The sequence below is a fragment of the Bos indicus genome, chromosome 15 (assembly GCF_029378745.1).
Source record: "Bos indicus isolate NIAB-ARS_2022 breed Sahiwal x Tharparkar chromosome 15, NIAB-ARS_B.indTharparkar_mat_pri_1.0, whole genome shotgun sequence".
NCBI lineage: Eukaryota > Metazoa > Chordata > Mammalia > Artiodactyla > Bovidae > Bos > Bos indicus.
Genome location: NC_091774.1, coordinates 38,346,277 through 38,373,876, shown reverse-complemented (window position 1 = coordinate 38,373,876; position 27,600 = coordinate 38,346,277). Strand labels below are relative to the sequence as shown.

The 27,600-nt window shown below is 36.3% G+C and overlaps 2 protein-coding genes across 2 annotated transcripts in view; one reads left to right on the top strand and one right to left on the bottom strand.

Moving 5' to 3' along the window:
• Positions 1 to 27,600, top strand: part of PDE3B (phosphodiesterase 3B) — a 161,956-nt gene that overhangs the window by 110,784 nt on the left and 23,572 nt on the right. Inside the window, exons 5-11 of the mRNA XM_019975147.2 lie at positions 6,361 to 6,467; positions 13,633 to 13,834; positions 14,407 to 14,483; positions 19,779 to 19,930; positions 20,927 to 21,064; positions 23,916 to 24,027; positions 25,215 to 25,328. Coding sequence (XP_019830706.2) covers positions 6,361 to 6,467; positions 13,633 to 13,834; positions 14,407 to 14,483; positions 19,779 to 19,930; positions 20,927 to 21,064; positions 23,916 to 24,027; positions 25,215 to 25,328 — 902 coding nt within the window. The remainder of the gene's footprint in view (positions 1 to 6,360; positions 6,468 to 13,632; positions 13,835 to 14,406; positions 14,484 to 19,778; positions 19,931 to 20,926; positions 21,065 to 23,915; positions 24,028 to 25,214; positions 25,329 to 27,600) is intronic.
• CYP2R1 (cytochrome P450 family 2 subfamily R member 1) overlaps positions 796 to 27,600 on the bottom strand; it is a 93,566-nt gene continuing 66,761 nt past the window's right edge. Inside the window, exon 6 of the mRNA XM_070803627.1 lies at positions 796 to 26,541. Within this exon, the coding sequence (XP_070659728.1) occupies positions 26,517 to 26,541 (25 nt within the window). The 3' untranslated portion in view covers positions 796 to 26,516. The remainder of the gene's footprint in view (positions 26,542 to 27,600) is intronic.

Sequence of the window (27,600 nt, the reverse complement as noted above, 5' to 3'; positions counted from 1 at the left end):
AAACTGGGAAAGCCACGGTAGAGGTGGCCAAGTTAGAGGCAGTCATCATCCACGGCTGAGTTTTCATGTTGGTCAATAGTTTCTGACTTGTGAAAGCAGGAGCACCCCCAAGGTTCACCCCAGATGCTGCCTCAGACGTGAAGTATATCGGTAGCAGGACACTTTCAAGCCCTTTCCTACTGGGGAATTAAGACTACTAATACATTCTGTATCCTGTTGAGGATTTACCTGGCACTAAGCAGTGCTTATCCTGCAAAGGAAGTGCGTCGGTAACTACAGCCAGGTGAGGCTGGGAGATAGCAGGACCTGATCTTCTGAATGTAAGCATATCCATTTACTCTGCAAACAAAGGATTCGGTACTTTGCCTTTTAATGGCCAGGACAGATATTTATCTCCTGTGTGAGTTATAGGTGTCTATGTAGTCAGTTATATAACCATAGTTAATAAAATTGTAATCAATGTAAATTTCCTATTAAACCATTCTTTTAGGACTGAGCATGTGTTGGTCTTTAATAACTTGATCTGTGTAGTTACACATTTGAAACAGTAGGTGGCAGTGTTGGATCAGAGCTATTTCTGTTCAACTGTATTAGCATTTTATATATGAAATATCAGAGAATTGTAATTTTCCAGATTCTTCTGTGATTTATTAATTTGAATCTTCTACAATACGTTCAACTAAATGAAACTGCATTTTTGTAAAAGAAAAACAGTGAAATGATATATAAAACAAGAATGGATTCAAGTGTGAAGAGAACGTCACAGGAAAATGAGCTTTGGTCCAAAGCTTGCCCAGAGCTTAAACATGATAATAGTTTTTGTTGCTGTTGTTTGTTTGTTTTTTTTTTTATAACGGAAGCAGGATATGACGAAATAAATGACGTTAGGAACTGAAAATACGACAGGTATTTCTTAACCCTGGGAGACATCATCTTGAGAATAGTTTTGAGTTTAAGAAAGAATGATGAAAATGATTCTATTTTTTCATCTTTCCGTCACACTGACGTAACAGCAACGCTTTTAAAATTAAATGTCTGATACATTGAGTTAAGGTTATTTTTATCCTACTGCCTCCACATAATCGATAATAAAATAGAAACATGGTCCAAGGAAAACTAATTTTTATATGAACATATCAGAATTAAAGGTAAATGCAGGCAGATTCAATATATTTACTTAATATTCATTAGAACAAAATTATTATGCCTCATAAAAGATTTAGAACTTTATAAAGTAATTGGTGGTATTATGAAACATCTCCTTTAAAGAGGTGAGGTTAGAAGGAATTTTTCTAGGGTGCAGAAGCTGAAGCTGCTCTGTAATGAATCTCTAAGTGTACTTTGAACATAGGGTAAAGGGGAACATGTGAAGCATTTACAAGCCTCTTCCTTTTGAAATTCAAGTCTCTGGATCAGTGCTGTCCAGTAGAGATGTCACGATGGGAATGTTTTATAGCTGTGTGTCCAGTTTGGTTGCCGCCAGGTATGTGTGTCTGTTGATCACTTGAAATGTGTCTATCATGACTAAGGAACTTAATTTAAAGTTGATTTGATTTTAATTAGTTAAAATACAAAGAGCCATACTCAGCTGTCATACAGACCTAAACGGCAACCGTATTAGACCGCACAGCTATAGATCTTTAATATGGTGACGTTTTGTTTGGGGACCTTCAGGTTTTAGAAGCACAGAACTAACAGGCTTGTGACTGAACTCATGAGGCATTCGTTTCAAATTTATTAGAGTGCTCCAGAATGGAGAGCACATTTCCTGGTTTTGATATGAATGTAGCTCTACATTCTGATCATAAGCTTCTCTATGATTTTAAATGACCCTGCCCATGATTTCAACATGATGTAAATATTGAACCTCTTGTTCCCTGAAACTGTGTCTGAAACCTCATTTCTCATCTCTCCGGCTGCTTTTCCCTCTGTTACTGTTATTCTGTCCTCATTTCCCGGCACAGTGCTGGCTGTAATCCTCTCGTTTTGTGGTTGCTTACAAAACTGATCTACCTAGAAAACCTTGGTGTTGTCTTTACATCCTGTTGCCTTACTCTACAGATAACAGCTGTCACGTCTAATCTCCAAAGCTTGTTACCATTCTGTTCCCTTTTCCCTTTATCACTTTGCCTACATTATTTCATGCTTTCATTATTGCTTATGTGGGCTGTTGAATTATCCTTCCCATTTCTAATATTCTTCACTACCCAATCCATCTTCTACCTTCCACCACAAATTGTCCTTAAACAAAATTGTAATTATATTGTTTCTTCTAATCATTAAGTTTTTGAACCTTTATCGTGCCTGTAGAATACTGTCCCAATTCCTAGCCTGAGATTTGAAATTCTGTTAATCCCTCATGACAAAGCTACACCCTTACTTAGAAAAATTAAACAGAGATAGATGAGCAGTCCCTCAAAGAGGAGTAGAAAAATGGTTTGGGGAGCTCTCTACATGAAAATAACAGGCACATAAGTTGTGTTAGAGTCTTCCTTAAAGAAGACACTTCCTTGAAGAGGAAACTTCATTGAAGTTTTCTCATAAAACTTTTTTAGTTTCACTCCCTTAGAAAATTAAGCTGAATTATACTTTTTAGCTGCCTTATTTGTGTAAAGTGTAATATAGGACTTAATTTTGTTTTTTTTTTAATGCTTTGCCTGGAGAAAAAAAAAGAAGTATTATAAACTTTGTGGTAGGTATACTAGGCAAAACATAAGAAGAGGTAGTTCTAGTTGAACAGCTGCTGTGTTACCTATTCTTCTTGCCAGTGTTCATCTCAGAGAGGACTTGAGAGGTTAATTAAGAAGGCCATTACTTTTTAACACTAGAATAACTCCAGTATCACTTTCATTTATCTGAAACTCCAGGCAAGTTAAACTGTTTGATATTCCCTCTGTTTGTGCACATGTGTGCCCCTCTACCTAGAATAGACCTCTCACCCTTACTTCTGTGTGTCCTTAAAGACTGGGCTCAGATGTCACAGCTACAGAGTAACACCCTGACACCCCCTCCTTTGTTCTCTAAGGAAAAGTAATCTGTTTTGCCTCTGAGTCTCCTTAACACGTTTTCTTTGCTCTTTCATGGAAATTTTCATTTCCTACCTGTTTTAGACATTATGACCCTTCTGAGACCTGCTGGACTACTGTGAAGAATTTGGGATTACATTAGATCTTTGAAGATAAAAAGCTGCTTATCAAGTATCTTGCAGGAGTATGCTATCCACATGACACTGGATACTGTTTTCTGCTTCAGTTTCAGACGTAGGATGAAGTTTTGCTGGTCAGGAAATTCCAGCAAGGTTGAATTTATGTTTTGAGGAGTTAGCTGACAGTTGAATTATCCAGGCACAGCGTTAGTATCTAGAGTTGAAAGCTTGGCTGAACTGTTGTCCATGGACTGCTGGGACCCAGACCCTCCCTGTGGACAGACGGTACAAATTCAGAGCTCACAGCCCATTTCCTTTGAACAGATTTTCCCTGGGGAAACACAGGCAAATCCCATACCAAAACTTTGAGGGCTATCAGCTGTAGGTACTCCCACACCAAAGAAAGAGGCTTGCCTTTAACCTATTCTGATTCATCGTTCATCATGGAAAGTGCTCTTTAATTAAACCTAATAATGTTGCCTGGCAATAGTATGTCCCCTAAATAATGTACTTGGGAACCAGCTTCTCAATTATGTGTCTCATAATTTATTAGCGAATTATACTAAAGCCTGGACCCTATTTGAACTGCAGAGATTCAAGACAGCTAACTGGTGTCATCCCACTCAGTTCTTAAGATAATGACTCTGCAAAATCTGGACATTGTACAGCCAACAAGTTTTTACAGCTACTTAAAAAATAATAATACATGAAGTGATATAAACCTTGTCAAGGTAATTTGCATTGATTGTCTTAGAAATCAGCTGTTAATATATGGTTTAACTCTATGACCATAACATTTGACATCTCTTGCAATGTAATTCTGACTTTAATCATCTTCCTGCCAACTATTAATAATCACTGGGACTCCTAGCCTATCTTGCCCTCTATTTTCTCCAGTATTGTTTTATATATCTTATTACAGTAAATATTTATCTGGTTTTAGGCAAAGAATTAATGGGATGATTATGGAACTGAGCTGAAAACCTGTAATTTGACCTATACTTCTCAATTCTAAACAACTAACCATTTTAATTACTAGAAGACACCCCCTCCTCGCCCCCCGTTCAGGTAGAAGACTAGGGAGTGTGCTTCAAGGCTCTTCTGTGGAGGAGAAAAACCTGTCTTTGTTTTGAATATTAATAAGGAAGTAGGTGTTGGTAGAGTACACAGATTGTTCTATTTGAATATTGCCCTGGGTGGCATTGCTACTCTTCTTTCCCCATCTCTCCCACTCCTTTTGAAGGCAATGAATATTCAAATACAAAGAATGATTGCACACTGGTAGGGAGATGAGTTTATTGAGTGTTATTATGTACATACTGCCTTTTTTTTAAACGCTGTGAACAAATTATTATTACTATTAGCTTGAGCAAAAAAATTACAAAATCTAGTGGAGAAGGAAATGGCAACCCACTCCAGTGTTCTTGCTTGGAGAATCCCAGGGTCAGAGGAGCCTGGTAGGAGGCCATCTATGGGGTCACACAGAGTCGGACACTACTGAAGCGACTTAGCAGCAGCAGCAGCAGAGGCTAGATGTTATCGTAGAAGTTCTTTATTCTAAACCTCTAATTTTAACAGATGGAGAAACACACAAAAATAACATCAGAATTGTCTTGTGGAAAGAGCATACACTTCAGAGTCAGAAAAATTTAAGAGTCAGAGAAATTTGAAGTTGAATTTTATCTCTGCCACTGTGAATTTTAGCTTAACACAATACTAAGCCTCTCAAAGCCTCAGGTTTCTTATCTAATAACAAAGTGGTTCAGATGACTAAAAGAGATGAAGTATGCAAATTACCTAAAATAATGGATGATACGTAATATTTAAAATAGTGCTATTATTTTTATAATTTTTATTCACGAAAATTTTTCTGTTGATAAATTGGTTGCCAACTGTTTTTACAAGCCTTCTGTTTGTTATCCAGAATTTTTTTCTCTCATAAGATTATAAGACAAACTAGATTTAGAGAAAAAGGCCCAAAGAAAGCCCCAAAGCAGGAGTTAGCGAAAGAGTCCGTTCACTCAGAACTGGAGAGAGAAAAGATCTGTTCTCTTGAAAAGTGAGAATAGCAATCTAAAGACAAGATCATTCATTTAATCCAGTAATGTCTCCTGAACACCTTTACCAGGCACTGACTGTGCTGTATCCACAACTGAATGAAGAGGTGTATCTTATGGCCCCTGAAAGGAATTCACAAGTTAGTGAGGCATAAGAATCTGTGAACACTGAAACTGTAATATGGTATGGATATATATAATAACAGACATGGACAAAAACCTCTAAGGCCACAGAAAAATAGATCTTTCTTGAGTAAGGGTATGGGAGTACACAAAAAATGGAGTTGGAGGGAGGGGGAAGCTTACTGAGAACTCAGCCTATACTAACAAAATGTTGAGTGAAAAATAAAGACTCGAGATTTGTTCTTAATCCTGTGGCAAATTGCCCACATCAGGGTTGACTAACAGAAGAAAACAGGCTAGTGAATATCTAAGAAAGGAAGTACTATATGTATGGCCCTCGGCCAAGGGCTTTAAAATATGTAATCTTAAAATGCATTTTATATATCAATTGGTATACTGTGATTGCTCACCTCTATTTAATTTCTTCATAAGAACCCTAAAACCTACAATAAATATTTCAGTTACAGGATATGACTGTGTTAATGGGCAATCAATTATCTGTGCAGAAGGGGAGCAGAAGATGGTGAAAAACTGTATGTTTTAGGTCAGTAATTGTCAGTGAGGTCCCTGGACCACCTAAGCACTTGTCAGACATGCCAATCTGTGACCTTTTCCCAGACCTATTGAATCAGAAATCTTTGACTCTGAAGTGTATTTCACCAGTCACTGGTGAAATCCAGTGATACGGATAACCTGCTTCTTTCCAGGGTTCAGCAAATTACAGCCTATGGATCTAATGAGGCCCATACCTGTTTTTTTGTCAATAAAATTATATTGAAAACCATGATTATACTCATTTGTTTATCATTGGTTAAGGCTGTTTTTATACCGCAGTGGCAGAATTGAGTAATTGCAGAGACCTTATGGCCTGCAAAGTCCAAAGTAGTTACTACTCGGTTCTTTACAGAAAAGTTTGCTGGTGCCTGGTTTACTCTGGATGTATAAGCAGATATTTGCTAATGAATTGAAGACCATAAGGAAAAAATGAATTTTTCATGTTTTTAAAAATCTTAACCTGTTATCTTTCCCTTTTAGTCAAGGATGCTATCTAAATGGGCCTTTTAGTTCAAATCTACTGACAGTCCCGAAGCAAAGGTCATCATCTGTATCGTTAACTCACCATGTAGGTCTAAGAAGAGCTGGTAAGAAATCATTCTTTGTGACTTAAATATGGGAGGTCTCAAACTATATGGTAGTGCAAACTTTTCATTACCTATTAATAGCTGAGAATATATTTTCTCAGATACGAACAGAAACTATTCTTAGCTGAGAACAGGGTTTTAATTACCTATTCATAGATGAGATGGTTGGATGGCATCACTGACTCAATGTACATGAGCTTGAGCAAACTCTGGGAGATAGTGAAGGACAGGAAAGCGTGGTGTGCTGCAGTTCACGGGGTCGCAAAGAGTCAGACACGACTTAGCAACTGAAGAACAACATTCATAGCTAATTTTGAATACCATTTTATGTGTTCTGAGTTAACATAAAACTAAGCAGTTTGGGTTGGCTATTAGTTGACAATTTGCTCATTCATTTGTTAATTTTTGAACATATACTATGTATCAGGAACTTTGTTAGACACTAAGGATTCAGGGATAAAATATAGAACTATTTAACCTGAATAGCTGTAGACAAAGAACAAAGGAAAACCCTCAGTAAAGGGCATTCTTTTGTAGCATGGTCATTGTAGAGGGAGGAAAAAAAAAACTTAATATGAGAGTAGGAAAAATCCTGACTGTATCCTATATCCTAATAAACCAAAACAAAGCAAAGTGAAAGCAAAGTCGCTCATTCGTGTCCAACTCTTTGCGACCCCATGGACTGTAACCAGGCTCCTCCATCTGTGGGATTTTCCAAGCAAGAGTACTGGAGTGGGTTGCCATTTCCTTCTCCAGAGGATCTTCCTGACCAGGAATCAAACCCGGGTCTCCCGCATTGTAGGCAGACGCTTTACCATTTGAGCCATCAGGGAAGATATATCCTAATAAGCCACCCTTAATAGAATCTTTGGGGGTGAGGTGGGGGCTATTAATTGACATATTGTTTTAGGTGTACAACAAAATGATTTGATGTTTGTATATACTATAAAATGATCACCATAATGAGTCTACTTAACATCTGTCACCATAGTTACAAGTTTTTTTTCTTGTGATGAGAACTTTCAAGATCTATTCTCTTAACTTTCAAATACACAATACAGTATTATTAACTATAGTCAGCAAAGATGATGAAATGGCATATTTAAAGTATTGCAAAAACAAAAATTGCCAACCTGAAATTCTTTATCCAGTGAAGATATCCTTTAAAATTTAAGGTGAAATAACAAGTTTTTTTATACAAAAAAAGGTAAAATGTATTGCTTGTAGATGTGCACTACTGAGAATTTAGCAAAGAAAGTTCTTTAGGAAGGAGGAAAGTGATCCACATTGAAGCATGGATCTGCAGGAATGAATGAAAAGCACTGGGAAGCCTAAATATGTGGGTGCATGAAAACAATGACTCCCTGCAGTTTGCATAATGTATAAAGAAGTATATGGAAACAGTGGCATAAAGGGTGGGGAAAGGGGTACATTGGATATACTAGCAGTGATTGAAAAGTACTAAAAAGTTCTTAAAAGAAACTTAAAAGAAACTAATACTTCAAAGATGTACATTGTAATATCCAGTGTGACAGTCAAATAAAAAAAGTGTTAGTTGCTCAGTCGTGTCCAGCTCTTTGCTACCCCATGGACTGTAGCCCACCAGGCTCCTCTGTCCATGGAATTCTCCAAGCAAGAATACTGGAGTGGGTTGCCATGCCCTCCTCCAGGGGATCTTCCTGACCCAGGAATCAAACCTGGGTCTCCTGCACTGCAGATAGATTCTTTACCATCTGAGCCACCAGGGACAAAAATAGGAGCAAAAAACTAAACTGTTGCAGAATTTTGGAAGTTAACAAAGGCCAGAGAACACACTAGAAATCATCTGTACAAGAGAAACTACTGAACCTTGGTGAGGCATTAGGTTCTGTGACAATTTAATTGAAAGCAGTTCCCAAACCCTCTCTCCCCAGCTCGGTGGTACTACAGCTAAAAGCCACTGGCTTTGCAGTCATTAGAGTCTGACCTCTTTAAAAACTGCATTAAAAGCAACAACCTGAGAGTACAGTAAATGTTTTGTCCAAACTCACTGGAAAAAGTCCTTGTTCCCAGGTTGTTGTGGATAATTCATTTGACTGAGAGCTCAGCTCTTCAGAAAAATAACAGCAACAAAAAACACCCACACCCTCTGCCAGTAACATTTTGAGTGGGTAAAGCTGTGATATCAACTGAGGCAAACAAGAACTGACTGGAAATTTAAAAGGAAATCCTGGACACTAGATGACCACAGGAAAGTGAAAAGCTCTGGTATATTCCTGAAGATCTACTAGGCTGAGCACATTTTCAGGGCTGTGCACATGCTCAGGAAAGATGTGTGAAAGGAGAAGGCCCTGGTGGCTCCACCTGTAGCTGACCTTGAAGTGCTGCACAAGCAGGAAGTAAAAGCTAAAGCTGTTTTGTAAACTGCCTGGAAATTTGAAGTTATAACTTTTCAAACATATTCTCATCAATAGATGACGACACATAGGCAAGACATTTAAAGAAATTTTCTGTCTCAACTAAATCATACTGACCCACGGGTGACTCTTAAGAAGTCAAGCATAAATCAAAGAGGAAAGGGGAAAAAAGGCATCAGAGCACTCAGTGGCTACACACCTCAGTGAAAAAAAATCTACATTATGAGTTCAGGAGATCACTCAATGAATAGTCAGAAATAAAATGAACAAATACAAAATAAGCCACATAAACCTTGAGGGTGGGAGAGATCTGATACTAGAATTGTTACAGTATAGTATCTAAAATGTCCAGTTTTCAATAAAAAAAAAATTATGAAGCATGCAAAGAAACATGAATTTTTTGCCATGTAGACAATGAAAAACAGCCAACAGAATTTCCCTGAGTGAGCTTGGAGTTTGGATTTAGCAGTGGCTTTGAATTTGCTACCATTATATCTTTAAAGAACTTAAGGAAACCATAAAGTAAGAAGAGTATGACAACAATATCTCACTAAAGAACGAATTTAAAGAACTAGAAATTATATGATAAAATTATAAAATAATTTAAATAATTATAAAATAGTCATCACTTCTACTCAATATTGGGTTAGAGGTCTACCCTGAGAAGTTTAGGTAAAAACAAATGAAAGGAAGATGTAAAACTATTTGCAGACAACATCATCCTATATTTATAAATCCTAAGAAATTCCTTAAAACCTATTACAACAAATAGACAAATTAATCAGTGTGGCAGGATACAAAATCTGTATGCAAAAATCAGTTACATTTCTATATACTAGCAATGAACAGTGCAAAACTGAAATTAAGAATTCCATTTAAAGTTAGCATCAAAAAGAATAAAATGCTTTGGGATAAATTTAGCAAAACAGTGCAAGACTTGTACACTGAAAACTATAAAACGTTGAAATTAAAGAAGACCCAAATATGATTTTGTTGTTGGTTGGTACTGCACGGCATGTGGGATCTTAGTTCCTCATCCAGAGACTGAACCTGAGCCCCCAGCAGTGGACGTGTGGAGTCCTGTCAGGGAATTCCCAGATAAATGGAAAGATATCCCATATTCATGGATCAGAAGACTTGGTGGTGTTAAGAGGGCAATAGTCCTCAAATTGTTCTAAACTTAGTACAATCCTTAACAAAATCTGTGCTGGCTTCTTTGCAGAAATTTGACAAGCTGATCCTAAAATTCATGTCAGAATTCAAGGGACCCAGAGTAGCCAAAACAATCTTTAGTAAAAAAGAAAAAAAAAAAAATGGAGAGACTCATTCACACTTATAAATTTAAACTTGCTACCAAGCTGTGGTTATCAAGACACTGATTGACAGTGACACTGGCCTAAGGATATTCCAAATCAATGGAGTAGAATTGAGAGTCCAGAAATAAACCCTTACACGGTCAACTGATTTTCAGCCAGCGTGCCACAGTAATCCAGTGGGGAAGGAATAGTGTTTTTAATAAATGATGCTGGGACACCTAGATAGATACACATATGAAAAAGAGTGAATTTGAACCATACCTGTCATCATACTCAAAAATTAACCTAAAGTGCTCATAAACTCAAATGTAAGTATGAAACCATAAAACTTGTAAAAGAAAACATAAGAGAAAATCTTTGTGACTTTGGATATTCTTAGATATGACACCAAAAGTACAGTGCATGAATGAAAAAAATTTATAATAGGAATTCATTAAAATTAAAAACATTTGCACTTCAAAAGACACCTAAAGAAAGTGAGAAGACAATCCATAAGATGGGAGAAAATATTTGCAAATTATAATTTGACAATGAACTTGTGTATTCAGAATAGACAAAGATGTCTTCAGTTCAGTTCAGTCGCTCAGGCATGTCCGACTCTTTGCAACCCCATGGGCTGCAGCATGCCAGGCTTCCCTGTCCATAACCAACTCTCAGAGCTTGCTCAAACTCATGTCCGTTGAGTCGGTGATGCCATCCAACCATCTCATCCTCTGTTGTCCCCTTCTCCTCCCTCCTTTGATCTTTCTCAGCATCAGGGTCTTTTCCAGTGAGTCAGTTCTTCGCATCAGGTGGCCAGAGTCTTTCAGAAGACATCTTACAACTCAGTAATAAAAACACAAATGATCTCACTAAAAAATTGGTGAAAGATTTGAATAGATGTTTCTCCAGAGGAGTTATACCAGTGGCCCTTACCCACATGAAAAGATACTCAGCATTATTAGTCATTAGGGAAATGCAAATCAAAACCACAGTGAACCATGACTTCACACCCACTATGGTGTCTATAATTCTCAAGGCAGTTTAACAAGAATTGGAAAAATATTCAGAAGTAGGAACACTCATACATCACTGATGGGAAAGTAAAATGCTACCGTTACTTTGGAAGACAATTTGGCAGTTCAGTACTTGAATAGAGAAATAAAATTGTGCTATATTCATACATACAATTTTATATGTCATTCAAAATGAGTGAACATGTGAAATATCTTTTAAAAATGTTGAGTAAAGTAAGCAAGGCATAAAAGCATTTATACTGCCTGATTCCATTTACAAAGTTCAAAGAAAGTGCAAAACTAATCTAAATTGTTAAAGAGATATATATGTGGTACAAATATAAAGAAAGACAAGAAAAACAGTACCATAATGTCAAAGTAATGCTTTCCTTTAATGAAAGGACTGAGAATTAGATACTGGACATGGGTTTCTGATCTCTGGCCATGTTTTATATTTTAGCCTGAGTGGTGAGCATTCCTGTTATAACTTTTCTGTATGTTATATTTCACAGTTTAAAAGGTTTAGAATAAAAATGGTGACTCTGTATTGTAGAAACTATTTCTTAAGGGTTGCTAAGGGTTTTCAGTACCATTCTGTCCTCCTCAAAAGCTTTTCTACATTATATCAAATTTCTACTCTAAAATTAGTTTATCCTTTATTCTTCTCAGCCTGTTTGTCAGAGTTTTGGACACTCACTAGGAGAATCCCAGAGATGGCGGAGCCTCGTGGGCTGCTGTCTATGGAGTCGCACAGAGTTGGACACGACTGAAGCAACTTAGCAGCAGCAGCAGTATAATTAGAGAAAAGAATGCTGAAAATTGGAACTTTAGTCTCCAGTTAATAACTAACATTATTTTGGCAGGCAAGATAGTTCCCCTCTCTAGTCCTCAGTTTCTTCTTCTGAAACATTTAAGTGTTTGACTAGATTATTTATAAAAATCTTTTTTTCAGCCCTAACATTATATGAAATTATAGGAGCCTCTAAACAGGTCAGTTTGATAGAACAGCAGCGGCAGCCCTGCATATGTAAAATGAAAATGCTGTTTAATTCACAGGGTTATTATGAAGATTAAATAAAAGAACACACATTGTATTTGTCAGGGTTTTCCAGAAAAACAGAACAGGATGTTTGTGCATGTGTATATACCCATACATACATACACATATATTGGAGAGGGGGACAGTGATTGACTGATTGATGGGCATTGGCTTGGCAGATTGCCAGGTCCAAAACTATTAGGGCAGGCTGCCAACCTGGAAATTGTAGCAGGAGTCAGTATTGCAGTCTTGACTCTGAAGGCAATCTGAAAGCAAAATTCCTTCCACTCTGGAGGGGCTCAGTTTTTTTTCTTAAGGCCTTCAACACATTGAATGGGGCCAACCCACATAGCAATGGGTTATCTGCTTTATTCAGTCTAGTGATAATCACATCTGAAAAATACCTTCACAGCAACATCTAGACTAGATTTTAACCAAACAACTGTGCATGATAGCCCAGCCAAGTTGACACACAAAATTAATCATCACACACATCTGTAACTATGTCTGAAAATACCATGATACCTTAATAACTGTTATTTGCTTTCTTCTCTGATTCTCACTTTACTTGAATCTTTTTTTTGAAATAAAGTTTTAAATCTACCTACACTTCTCCAGATACACCCTTAGTTCAAGGCACCTAGCAAAGGCTCTTGAATAAATCAACAGGATTAGGGATGTATTTCTGAAGCACTTTTCCCCTCTTATTTTAGCACTCACTTAGCACTTGTTTGTATTTTCCACTAGCCTTTTTTAGGTTTGTTGAACACTGTAGGGATGGCATCTTTTTCTCTGTTGTGAAACCCAGCACATTTTCCAGCATATAATAGGCTCTCAAATACTTGTTGAATGAATGAACGAGCTCGGAAAGATGTAGATTTTATTTAAGGGATCTGCTGTTGTGTTTATATAATTTTATCATATGCTCATATAATTTTATCACACTCAGCTTGCTTAGTGCTACTAAGAACTCTGTTTCCAAAATAAAAATGAATTTTATTGTATTGAAACAATACAGTAAAGATGGTAAAAATGGATAATCAGGCTGGTAGGGACACAAAATGTGACAGATGAAGATCAATATGGATTAGGAAAATCTGTACCACACATTATCGTGTACACACGTTATTATCATTATTATGTACGTTTTCCTCGTACTCTTAGTATTTACTATTATGTGTCAGCCTGCCACAGGGTGCTTATTCCACGGTCATTGATGATAACAAATATAGTCTATATTCTGCCGGAATTCGTAGAATGTCTTGATGATAGCTCCATGTAGAAATGTAGTTTTATCATTTAATTGTAAATGCTTTGCTTTCTTTAAAGAAGGGGAATGCTCTTTATAAGTACCCAAACATAGACAATAAACAGATACATGCATACATAATATCTCTTTCTTCTCTTTCAATTTTTAAGGTGGTTTACCAAGCATGAATTCACCCAGTCATGGACCAGTGTCTGCTGGCTCTCCAGCTAACCGATCACCTATAGAATTTCCTGATACTGCTGAATTTCTTACTAAACCACCTGTCATTTTACACAAATCTCTGAGCAGTACACCCAATTCACCAGATTTTTATCAGCAGCTTAGAAATTCTGATAGCAATTTATGTAACAGGTAAGTTTCCCAGATGTTTATGGTTTCAAAATATAGGTTATTTTAATAAAGTACTCATAGTTTTCTAGTTCTGTATTATAACTAGATGATTAATACTATATCCTTTTCTTCATCTAGTAGTTTTTATTCTAAACAATTGTTTTTTCATTTCACTGCTATTATTCATTTCCCAGCTAAATGATCTCCATCTAAAGGGAAATATAATGGTATTTTATCCATCATAAGATATCAGTAAATGTATGAAAATTATTTTAGTACTAATAATTTTATGCACTAATTTAGTACTTACTTACAGTAACCAGTTCATTTGGTGTTCATTTTCATTTCTGCTTTTACGATGGTGTTTACCTCCGATCCCAGGGTTACTTTAAAAATATGTTATTTCCTTCACAGGGACAAAGATGTTTTCTAGGATAAAGCCTATTAAGTTTATAGAGAGATTGTAATATTAGGGTATTTTGCAGTTGGGATCTTACAGTTTAAAAAGAAACAGATTTTCTGACTGTATTTAGATAAAAACAAAAATTGTCTCATTTGTCATATATACATATTTACCTGTTTTATTTTACAAGCTGTGGACATCAAATACTGAAATATGATTCAGCATCTGAACCAGAGTCTGGTACAGACTGCCACAGGGAAAAGTCAGGTGAGACTGCAAAAGTCATATGTCTTTAACTTTAAGAACAATCTTAACATTGTTTTTAAAATGAATAAATGAGTTAAGATATCCATCTTTAAAACGAAGATAACAATGTTTTGTCTACTTTACAGAGGAGTTACTAGCAAATTATAAATAATAGATGGTGAAAGTATTTTGAAGGGTAAAAATGTGCTGTATAAATTAACATAGTCTTATGTTACGGTTAGGCTTCATAAATAGTGAAATTATATTAACATTGAAATTTAAATTGTATTATGTAAGCTCGGGTTTGCATACATTTTAATAATTACACAAACAAGTTGTTTTAAAATTTAGTCAGTTATATCATTCTGAAACATACCCTCAAAAAAGGAATATTGTTGGTGATAAAATTATAGTTGTTTTATAATTTTAAAACACTGATGACTCAAGCATCCAGTAATAGTTAACTAGGTAACTCAGAGCAACATACCTCCTGAAGGTGGCTAGAAAAGTTACAAACTATTAATATTAGCAACAACAATCTGCTTGAAGCCACTGAAGAACTCATAGGCTCCTCAGAATATCCAGTGTAAGACCTGGAGGAGAATAGAGACTAAGGAAATGAGTCTCGAGTTTGGGGCTACCGAAAGGTGTTTGCTGCTTCCAGAGGGGCCAGTACTGATAGAACAAACAGTCCCTTTTGGTAGCTTCGTGGGACAGCTTCTTGGGACTACGGAGATAAAGATTAGAGTTGAAAGGCTGCCATGACAGGATTAACTTGGTAAACTCTGCAGTACTGCATCTTAAGAATAAAGGTAAACCAGAAATAGATAGGCTCTTTCAGGGGTTACAGGTGAATATCAGTCTCTTCACGTACTTTGAAACTCACCCTTCCGTAGTATACAATATAATAGTTTTGGGGGTTTACATTTTAAAAGATTAAAAAACAACAACAAAGAAGACCAATCCTTCACATACTTCCAAAAACAGTAGAGCAAACTTCCCAACTCATTCTATAAATAAAACCAGAATTATTCTGACACCATAACCAGACAAAAGCATCACAAGAAAAGACAACTAGAGACTAACATTGCCAATATCCTTAGCAAAATACTAGCACACTGAATCTTGCAGCATATAAAATGTCATATTCATGACATTGGTATTTATACCAGGAATGCAGGGGTGGTATAGCATTTGAAAATTAATTAATGTAATACGCCCCATAAAGAGGGGGGGAAGTCACATGATAATTAAATAGATGCACAAAAAACATTTGACAAAATCCAACACTCTTTCATGATGAAAACACATAGTATTAGGAAAGTTCGTCAACCTGATTAAGGGCATCTTTGAAAGAAACACAAGTTTAACATCATCCTTCCTGGAAAAAGACTGATGCTTTCCCACTAGGATCAAGAATAAAAGAAAGATTTTTGCTTTAAACACTTCTATTCAATATAGTACTGGAGGTTCTAGCCAGGAAAATTTCTAGAAAGATAAAAAGATTAGGAAATCCTGAATGGAAATAAATAAAACTCTTCTTATTCACAGATCATTTGTTAAAAAATTCCAAAGAATACACACACACACACACACACAGAGTCACAAGAGACAAAATCATGTACAAAATCAACTGTATTTCTATATACCAGAAATGAACCCTCATAAACTGAAATTAAGAAAACCTTTCTAGGACTTCCCTATTGGTCCAGTGGTCAAGACTCCACCTGCCACTGAGGGTGTGTGTGTGTGGGTGGTGTGTGTGGGTGTGTGTGTGTGTCCGTCCACCTGCCAGTGAGGGTGTGTGTATGTGCGTGCTTAGTTGTGTCCAACTCTTTGTAACCCCATGGACTGTAGCCCTACAGGCTCCTCTATCCATGGAATTTTCCAGGCAAGAATACTGGAGTGGGTTGCCATTTTCTCCTCCAGGGGATCCTCCCAACCCAGAGATCAAACCTGGGTCTCCTGCATTCCAGGCAGATTCTTTACAACTACACCACGGGAATTCCCTGGCCAGTGAGGGGTACACAGGTTCAATGCCCGGTCCAGGAGGATTCCACATGCCACAGGGAAGCTAAGCCCATGTGCCACAGCTACTGAAGCAAGAGAAGCCACTTCAATGAGAAGATCATGCGCTGCAACTAGAGAGAGTAGCCCCCACACTCCAAAACCAGAGGCACTTAGCAACGAAGAACCAATGCAGCCAAAAATAAATAAAATTACCAAAAAATTCCATTTACAATAGTATCAAAAAGAATAAAGTTAGAATAAATTTAACACAAAAATAGATTTATAAAAGATTGTTGAGAAAAATTAAAGTCTAAATAAATTGAGAGACATTGCAATAGCAAACAGATTGGAAAAAACAGTACTTTCAACAGGGCTGTTCTTCCAAATTGATCTATAAATTCATCCGAATTCTGATCAAATTCCGCAAACAGATTGGAAAAAACAGTACTTTCAACAGGGCTGTTCTTCCAAATTGATCTATAAATTCATCCGAATTCTGATCAAATTCCACAAGGCTTTTTTTTTTTTAAGTAGAAATCGACAAGTTGGTGTTAAAATTTACATGGAAATACAAATGACCTAAAAGTCAAAACAATTTGGAAAAACAACAAATTTGGAGGACTGATACTACCTGGTTTCAAAACTTATTTCCACTTCAAAAGATACCAGTAACAAAATGAAAGACAAACCACAGATTGGGAGAAAAATTTGCAGTTATACATCTGATAAAGGTCTTATATCTGTGATATATAATTTTTAAAGCTCAATAGTAAGAAATCAACTAACTCAATTAAAACACAAGCAAAAGATTTTATATTTTGTGTTGAAAGACTTCTGGTGAAGGATATGAAGGATATAGAGAACGGGTAGTAAATACATGAAAAAATGATTAACGTCATTAGGGAAATGCAAATTAGTATTATACTGAGATACCAGTAAACTAGAACAGGCGTGATCAAAAAGATAGACAATGCCATGTGTTGGCAAAAATGCAGAGAAATTGGAACCTTGTGCATTGCTGATGGAAATATAAAATGTTAAAATAAACCCTCTTCAGAAAACATTTTGACAGTTTCTTTAAAAGTTAGACATAGAGACTTCCCTGGTGGTCCAGAGGTTCACAGGTTTGATCCCTGATCGGGAAACTAAGATACCGCATCATGCTGTGTGGCGCAGCCAAAAAAAAAAAACCAAAACACAAACCAACAGAAAAATAAGACATAAATTTACCATATTACCCAGCACTAACAAGGATAAGAATTTACTCAGAAAAAATAAGAGCACTCAAAAGACAGGATTGTGTCTGCTTATGACATCTTTATTCATGATAGTGCTAAACTGGAAATGACCCAAATGTTCCATCAACTTGTAACTGAATAAATATTGTAGGATTCTAATTAACAAAAAAAGAACAAACTTCTGATATATGCTGCTATGTGGATAAATTTTAAAACATTATTTTAAGTGAAGAAAACCAAACTAAAAAGATAAAACACTGTTTGATTCTATTTATATGAAATTCTAGAAAATGCAAATTTATAGTGACAATAATTGGAATAGCAGTTGCCTGAGAATAAGGCATGTAAATAGGCATGAGGATATTTTTTGAAGTCACTTTAGTCGTGTCCAACTCTTTATGACCCCATGGACTGACTGTAGCCCACCAGGCTACAGTGTCCATGGGATTCTCCAGGCACGAATACTAGAGTGGGTTGCCATGCCCTCCTCCAAGGGATCTTCCCGAACCCCCATCTCTTCTATCTCCTGCATTGGCAGGCGGGTTCTTTAACCACCTAGCCCCACCTGGGAAACCCCTTTTGAGGTGATGTGAACGTTTTAAAACTAGATAGTCATGTATAGAGAACAGACTTTTGGTTGCCAAGAGGGAGGGGTTTGGGGTAGAGATGAGGTGGGAGGTAGGGATTAGCAGATGTGCAAAGGATTCTCTATAGAATGGGTAAATAACAAGGTCCTGGTGAATAGCACAGAGAACTATATTCAATGTCTTATGGTAAATCATAATGGCAAAGAGGACTATAAAAGAATGCAGGACTTCCCTGGCAGTCCAGTGTTTTAGGACGCTGTACTTCCACTGCAGGGGCTGCAGATTCGATCCCTTTTGGAGGAGCTAAAATCCTGCATGCTGCTGGGCCAAAAAAATTTTTTTTTATTTAAAAAATTAAGAAAGTAAAGAATATATATATATATATATATGAATAACAATCACTGCGCTTTACAGCAGAAATTAACAAACCTTGTAAATCACCTGTACTTCAATAAAAATGAATAAATAAGCCTAGTTTTTCTGAAAGTCAACTCAAATGAGTGCTCTGAAAAACACTTAAAAAAAAACTTTTATTAAAAAAAATCCCTACATGTTGAAAAATAAGTAAATCTGAAGTTTGTGGCTTGGTAAATTTTCATACATCTAATATACATATATAATCAGCACCCAGATCCATAAAATATTACCAGCACCTCAGAAATTCCTCCCATGCCTGCTTCCAGGAATTGCTCCCCCAAAGATAATGTTTATCCTGTCTTTCAGTATTCATGTGTATCATTTTGATATGTTTTTTAATTTTTCATAAAGAGAATCACAGAGTATACCTGTGTCTGTCTTCCTTCATTTGACACTGTATTTTTAAAAACTATATTGATGTTTATGATTGTAGTTTATTCTTTTTGCTCTGCAGTGTTCAATTGTGTGAATACACTACAGTTTATTTATTTTACTGTTGATGGGTTTGGGGAAAGTTTCCTGTTTATCTATTACATATAGAATGAGTATGCATATTTTTTTGCATATGAATGAATGCTGTTAGCTACCAATGCTACATCCCATTTCCATGCAATTTGGGGAAAAGAACATTATTAATGACATTAGTAAAGAAATAATTCATGACATTGTTTTAATTTTTAGATGTGCCTTAATCTCATCCATAATTATGACTTTAGAATTTTCATATCCAAAACTCAAATAATTTGAAGTATTAGAAATTGTTTACTTGAAATTGGTTTTAAAAAAATTCCTATTGAGAGGGACTGCCATTTTCAGTGTCTCATTTTTACAGTGAATATTCACACATCTCTTTCATCCATGAGTAGCTGTATCAGGTGAAACATGGCCTGAGCACAAGGTGCCTACGCCAAATGGTCCAGCAAGGTACAACTTAATTGTGTCAGCTTAGATTGAATGCCAGTGTGGTTCAATTTATCCGAATATTTTTTACAAACTTTTCTTATAAAGTTGTTCATATAGGACAAGTTTTATTCTTGTTTATTACTTTATATATGTTTGGAAAGGTGGCGAAGACAATACCGTTTTCTCAAAAGCATCATTCAACCTTACCGAAGCTCAACAAGAAGTGGAAACAGAGAACAGAGACGGCAGAAAATTACTTTGGGAAGGTGAAAATCACCTAAAAGCAGCAGCACAGAATGAAGAGCAACCAAATGTAAAAGATAAACTTTCAATATGATTATGTTAAGGTGAAATATATTATTAGTTAGTACTAAGTTTATTATTTTTTGCCCAGCACAAGGTTTTTAATACAATAATTTTCTTAAAGTTTTTACTGAAAAGTCGCTGTGACACCTGAAAGAAAAATTTCTTTAAATAAATGAGGGGTTTGGGATTAACATATACAGACTACTATATATAAAATAAACAACAAAGACCTAAAGTATAGCACAGGGAACTCGATTCAATATTCTGTAATAACCTATATGAGGTAAGAATCTGAAAAAGAATAGATATATGTGTATGTATAACTGAATTACTTTGCCATACATCTGAAACTAACACAACAGTGAAAATTAACTATATTCCAATATAAAATAAAAATTAAAAAAAAAGGAAAACCTTGAATTTAAAAAAATTACGTTAAAATTCATCATCCTAGAACTGAGTGCATTCACTTTTAAATGAACACATTTCTTTAGTTTTATAGTCAATATATTATTTTCTGTGCTAATATTTTCATTATATATGTTAAACTGAGACAATAAAGTATGTGCAGTCATTAAAAACAATGAAAGTAATCTAAATCATAGGACATTTTTTTCTTAATTTTTTTTTCAAAATTCAAGCTTTTTAGGGGGAAAAAATCCATCCATTTCTTTTGAGAAGTTATCCTAGTAACAAATGTCAGTATAAGGATCTAAGTTTCTATCTGTTATCCCGTGATCTCTTTAACTTCCAAAATGAAAATGATAAATTTTAGATTTGTGTAGTCTTTTGGAAATAAAATATTTTTATTTATAAAAGTAGTATAATGACCAGTAAGTCTTTTGATGCCTAGAAGACATGTTTATATTTAAGAATAACCGTTATAAACAATAATATTGACCATTTTTTATTCATTTTTAAGTGTTCTCATTTAGCTGTGGATACAACAATATTTATAAAAGGTAAGGTTAAGTTGGTTTGTTTTTTCCCCCTACATATACAGATTGAACAAGAAGCATCACAGGATCTGATTTTAATAGAAGATTATGACTCATTAATAGAAAATATGAGTAACTGGAATTTTCAAATTTTTGAACTTGTAGAAAAGATGGGAGAGAAATCAGGAAGGATCCTCAGTCAGGTTTGTTTCACATCTCTACTGCTTTAATTTTTCTTTGAATCTTTATAAAAAGCAAATTCTTAAGATTATAATACTGGTTTACATATAAGTTCAACATTATTCATTGAATTTTTTTTTTCACAAATAAAGTTTTCAGTAGAAAATTTGAAAAGAGAAACCTATAATATGTAAAGCCATATATATATATATATAAAAGCACAATCTATTAATATATCAAATCAGATCAGATCAGTCGCTCAGTCGTGTCCGACTCTTTGCGACCCCATGAATCGCAGCACGCCAGGCCTCCCTATCCATCACCAACTCCCGGAGTTCACTCAGACTCACGTCCATCGAGTCAGTGATGCCATCCAGCCATCTCATCCTCTGTCGTCCCCTTCTCCTCCTGCCCCCAATCCCTCCCATCATCAGAGTCTTTTCCAATGAGTCAACTCTTCGCATGAGGTGGCCAAAGTGCTGGAGTTTCAGCTTTAGCATCATTCCTTCCAAAGAAATCCCAGGGCTGATCTCCTTCAGAATAGACTGGTTGTATCTCCTTGCAGTCCAAGGGACTCTCAAGAGTCTTCTCCAACACCACAGTTCAAAAGCATCAATTCTTCGGCACTCAGCCTTCTTCACAGTCCAACTCTCACATCCATACATGACCACAGGAAAAACCATAGCCTTGACTAGACGGACCTTTGTTGGCAAAGTAACGTCTGCTTTTGAATATGCTATCTAGGTTGGTCATAACTTTCCTATTAATATAAGGTACTTATAATTTATGTATATATGAAAAGTAGTTTAATTGTTCATAATAATGGGGTTTAATTTATACTAAAGAAGTAATAAAGGTTCACTTTTTATTGAATCTTAAGATTTAAAAGGACATGAAAGGTGATCTAGCTCTTTGGACTGAAACTTCAGTTCAGTCGCTCAGTCGTGTCCAACTCTTTGAGACCCCATGAACAACAGCACGACAGCCCTCCCTGTCCATCACCAACTCCTGGAGTTTACCCAAACTCATGTCCATTGAGTCAGTGATGCCATCCAACCACCTCATCCTCTGTTGTCCCCTTCTCCTCCTGCCTTCAATCTTTCCTAACATCAGGGTCTTTTCAAATGAGTCAGCTCTTCGCATCAGGTGACCAAAATTTGGAGTTTCAGCTTCAACATCAGTCCTTCCAATGAACACCCAGGACTGATCTCCTTTCGGATGGACTGGTTGGATCTCCTTGCAGTCCAAGGGACTCTCAAGAGTCTTCTCCAACACCACACTTCAAAAGCATCAATCCTTCGGTGCTCAGCCTTCTTCACAGTCCAACTCTCACATCCGTACATGACCACAGGAAAAACCATAGCCTTGACTAGACGAACCTTTGTTGGCAAAGTAATGTCTCTGCTTTTGAATATGCTATCTAGGTTGGTCATAACTTTCCTTCCAAGGAGTAAGTGTCTTTTAATTTCATGGCTGCAGTCACCATCTGCAGTGATTTTGGAGCCCAGAAAAATAAAGTCTAACACTGTTTCCACTGTTTCCCCATCTATTTCCCATGAAGTGATGGGACCAGATGCCATGATCTTCGTTTTCTGAATGTTGAGCTTTAAGCCAACTTTTTCACTCTCCACTTTCACTTTCATCAAGTGGCTTTTTAGTTCTTCTTCACTTTCTGCCATAAGGATGGTGTCATCTGCATATCTAAGGTTATTGGTATTTCTCCCAGCAATCTTGATTCCAGCTTGTTTTCATACAGTCCAGTGTTCCTTAGGCTTCATCTTTTTCACCTGTCCTCCCTGTCCTGGTGGCTTAGACAGTAAAAGCATGTGCCTACAGTGCGGGAGACCCAGGTTCAATCCCTGGGTTGGGAAGATCCCCTGGAGAAAGAAATGGCAACCCACTCCAGTACTCTTGCCTGGAAAATCCCACGGACAGAGGAGCCTGGTAGGTTACGGTTCATGGGGTCACAAAGTCAGACACGACTGAGCGACTTCACTTTCCCTTTCCCTGGGCTTTACCCAAGGCCAGGTGGTCCACTTCATGCTAGAACCATGGAAAAATACTTCCATTTTACCACCCAGACTCAAGGTTCTTCCTTATGGGTCTACACAACAGGGTCAGATTAATCTTCCTGAAATAGCACTGTCATTAACTCCAAAGTATCTTATTAATGAAATGAGAGAACACAAGGATAAAATATGTGAAAAAAAACACATAATTTATCACGTTGAGTCAGAGAAGGCAATGGCAAGGCACTCCATTACTCTTGCCTGGAAAATCCCATGGACAGAGGAGCCTGGTAGGCTGCCGTCCATGGGGTTGCTAAGAGTCAGACACAACTGAGCGACTTCACTTTCACTTTTCACTTTCATGCATTGGAGAAGGAAATGGCAACCCACTCCAGTGTTCTTGCCTGGAGAATCCCAGGGACGGGGGAGCCTGGTGGGCTGCCATCTATGGGGTCGCACGGAGTCGGACACGACTGAAGCGAATTAGCAGCAGCAGCATGTTGAGTAATTTAGGGTCAGAAATGTGATAAATATATTGTTCTGACATCTCTTTAACGCCTAGGGCTATACTAGAATACAATTCATAAGCCCTTCAATAAATTATGACTGAAAAGCTGAAGGGAAGAGTGGAAAATTTTTAAAACTGGGATATGATATGGTAATCGTTCTCTGGTTTTCAAGGGCTTTGGGGTAGTATCTTCCTTCATGTTTTGGAAAGAAATCATTGTAGGAAAATTTTTAATAAATTATTAAGTTAGAGACATGTACATAGTTAGCTTTGCCAATGCAAATCAAAAAACATTATACTCAACTAGAAATAGAAATTCTGGTTTTTAAAGTGTACTTTCTTTTAATTGACATTTAGGTTGTGTATACCTTATTTCAAGACACTGGCTTATTGGAGATATTTAAAATTCCCACTCTACAATTCATGAACTACTTTCATGCTTTAGAAAATGGTTATCGAGACATTCCTTGTAAGTATTATATATTATTTAACTTGAAATAATACTGGTTTTGAAATTCCTTGTAAACTCCCTTTAGATGGTCCCTTAAACACTTTTTAAATTGCATGTTTGGAAGAATTGAAAAATAGTAATTTAAAAAGAAAATCTACATCCTCCAACCCAGAGTTAATTGACTGCTGTTAACATTTTAGTATATATCCTTCAAGACTTTTTCTTATACATATACTTATTTTTTATGAAGTGAATCATACTATTAATACCTTATTTATAGTCTGCTTTTTCATGTAATTATATAGTATAAGTTTTCTGTGTTAATTATTTATATGAATACCTTATCATTTCAGATGTTTGGTAATATTGTCATGAGTTTCCTAAATTTCTTATTTTAAAATGTTTAAAATTTACCCACAGAATTTTTTAACTGTGTCCTGACTTGTGGAATAATTTTTAATGGCAATTTGATTTTATGATAAAATAGAATTTTAATTTTATAGTAGAAAAAAATACAATTTTCTTTATGATTCATTCTACACTTAACCTCCAGGGGAACATTCTTTGGAGAAATAGCCAATTATTCTTAAATTGGCATGATTCATTAATAATAATGATGCTTAATAGTTTAACGTGCATTATATGTACTATAATTATCACAAAGTATGTATTTTGAAAAGTGGCTGAATTTTACAAATGGAATAAGATGATACTTTAAGGTGTACTTCAAGATCAGAGGAATGGGAAAAAGAAAGGAATGAGAAAAAGAAAGCCATGGTGAAGAGTCTTCACTGTCACGTCCAGTTAGGATATACTGGTTAAGATGAGTCTCTGGGGACTTCCCTGGCGCCTGCTAGACTTAGTGGTTAGGACTCCGTGCTTCCTCTGCGGGGGTCATGGGTTCCATCCCTGCTCCGGGAACTAGATCCTGCAAGCCAAATGGCATGGTCCAAAAACAAGCAAAAGTAACCTTAAGTAAGTTAGCCCCGGAATGATGTCTTTTCTTTGATCCCTATACTATGTTTTCATAGTATATGTGAAAGAAACGACAAAATAAGATGAAACAAAAACCTAATTGTTGGAAATTATTCTAAGCCATATGTTTTATTTAGGAGGATACAGTGAGACTAGAAAGTACTTTTTAAAATGTCCTATGTTAAAAATAACAAAATAACCATTTTTATAAAACATTTTGGTGACTTTAGATCACAATCGTATACATGCCACAGACGTCCTACATGCTGTTTGGTATCTGACAACACGGCCCATTCCTGGCCTACAGGAGATCCACAGTGATCATGGAGCAGGAAATGAAACAGGTACTCCCTTCTACTAATCTTTCCTTAAAGTATTTCATTAGGCATTATAAATCAAACTATCTCATTTCATTATCTCTGTTCTCTTAGCATTTTTATTAAGCCACCTTTGTTATAATAAAGTGAATGGGAAATCTCTCAGTCATGTCTGACTGACTGCGACCCCATGGACTGTAGCCTACCAGGTTCCTCTGTCCATGGGATTTTTCAGGCAAGAATACTGGAGTGGGTTGCCATCCCTTCTCCAGGAGATCTTCCCAACCCAGGGATTGAACCCAGGTCTCCCGCATTGTAGGCAGATGCTTTATTGTCTGAGCCACCAGGGGTATATATAAAGTATTATGTAAATTTTGATGAATGCAAATTGGGAAACTTACTACCCGTTTGAAGATTCAATACTACTCAATTTACCATGTTTCTTGTCTGTGTCCCACCCTGCTGGTTCTTCACTGAGATAGCCAATATCCTGAATATTATGATAATCTGTTTTGCTTTTCTTTCAGTTCTTATTTTTTCTGTTTTAGGTATATCATGCAAATTTAAAACATGTAACATTCCCAACAGATGGGGGACATGTTTAAAAGCTTCACATAAGTATTTAAACAGTGATATTAAAAAAAAATTGTTAACATTCAAATTTTGTTTCCTTATCATAAATATAACTGTATTGATGCAAATGTGATGAATTGTAACATTCACAGCTCTTTTATTCTAGTTTATAAAAGAGGGGAGGAAACCTCTATCTAGTGCTTTTACTGTCATGGCTTGGGTTCAATCCCTGATCAGGGAACTGAGATCCTGAAAGCTCTGCAGCCAAAATCTTAAAACATTGAAAAAAAGAGAGGAGAAATACTCCAGTAAGAAATACACACAAATCAGGACAGAATTTGTTCAGTTACAAATGCCTGAGAATTGTTATCATACTAATCAGTGTAAAGGTCTCAGTCTTAGCCACTTCTTCACATTCTTTGGTGGTTTAGTCTAAAGGACTACACCATTGTTTGATGGATTTGCCAGATGTCACTGATTCATTTTTCTCTGCCATCCATATTTACTTTCATACTGATCTTCCTTCTTTCCAGTAGTTCTGTGCTTCCATCAGAGATTGTTTTCTTCAGCCTTTTTGTTTGTAGATGTATTTATTTTATCCTAGAAGAATGCATCCTTATTCCAGCACATTTGTAGATATCATTATATCTTCGGACATCTATAATATCTGTTGACAAATCAGCCGTAAGTTTATTTCTCCTTAATGGTACCATGTCCCTTTTCTTTTTGCTATTGGTTTTTAGCATTTTGTGCATGGTACACTCAGGTTATATTCTTTGTATTCATCTTATTTGGGGGTTCAGTGAACTTCTTGAATATATTAATTAATGTCTTTTATTGGTTTCTATCATACTCTTCAGAATTTTTCCAGCCTTCACTCACTAGCCAATTCCAAAGCTACCTCCACATTTTTAGATATTTGTTACAGCAACACTCTACTTCCAAGTGCCAAAATCTGTATTATTTTCCTATGGCTCCTGTAACAAATTACTACAGACTTAGTGGCTTAAAATGATACAAATTTGGGGGATTCCCTGCCAAAGTGGTTAGGACTCTGTGATCCCTAGTCAGGGAATTAAGATCCCACATACCGTGTGGTGTGGTCAAAAACAAAATACAAATTTATTAACTTATTATTCTGGATCCAGAAGTCTGAAAATCATTCAACTGGGCTAAAATCCAGGTGTCAGCAGGACTGTTTTCTTCCTGGAATCCCCAGTGAAGAATGTTTCCTTGCCTCCTCCAACTTACCCAAGCCACCTGCATTCCATGGCTAATGGCCCCTTCTTCAAAGACAGCAGCATAGCAGCTTCAAGTATGTCTCTGACCCTGACCTTTTCATCCTTCAAAGGAATTAGCAAAAAGCGGTACAACTACAACCTTGGTTTTCTGTCCAGAGTACACATTCCTGATGGTGAATCTCTCCTCGTATTTTGTGCAGTCTGGACAGGTTGAGGATTTCCCAGATTTACCTTCTTGCTTAGCAATTCTTCCTCACTCTCCTCTTACATTTTATTTCAAACAGTAAGTTAGCAGGCTTGTCTTTAATACTTTCCTTGGAAATCTCCTCAGCTAAATATCTAAGTTCATTGTCTACATGTTTTGTCTTCCATGAATACAGTGCAACCAAGCTTTCTGCTGCTATATTAACAATCACCCTTTTCCTTAGTTTCCAATGGTGGGTTCTTGGCAGTGTCCTTAACAGAAGTTTTCCACCATCACCCTG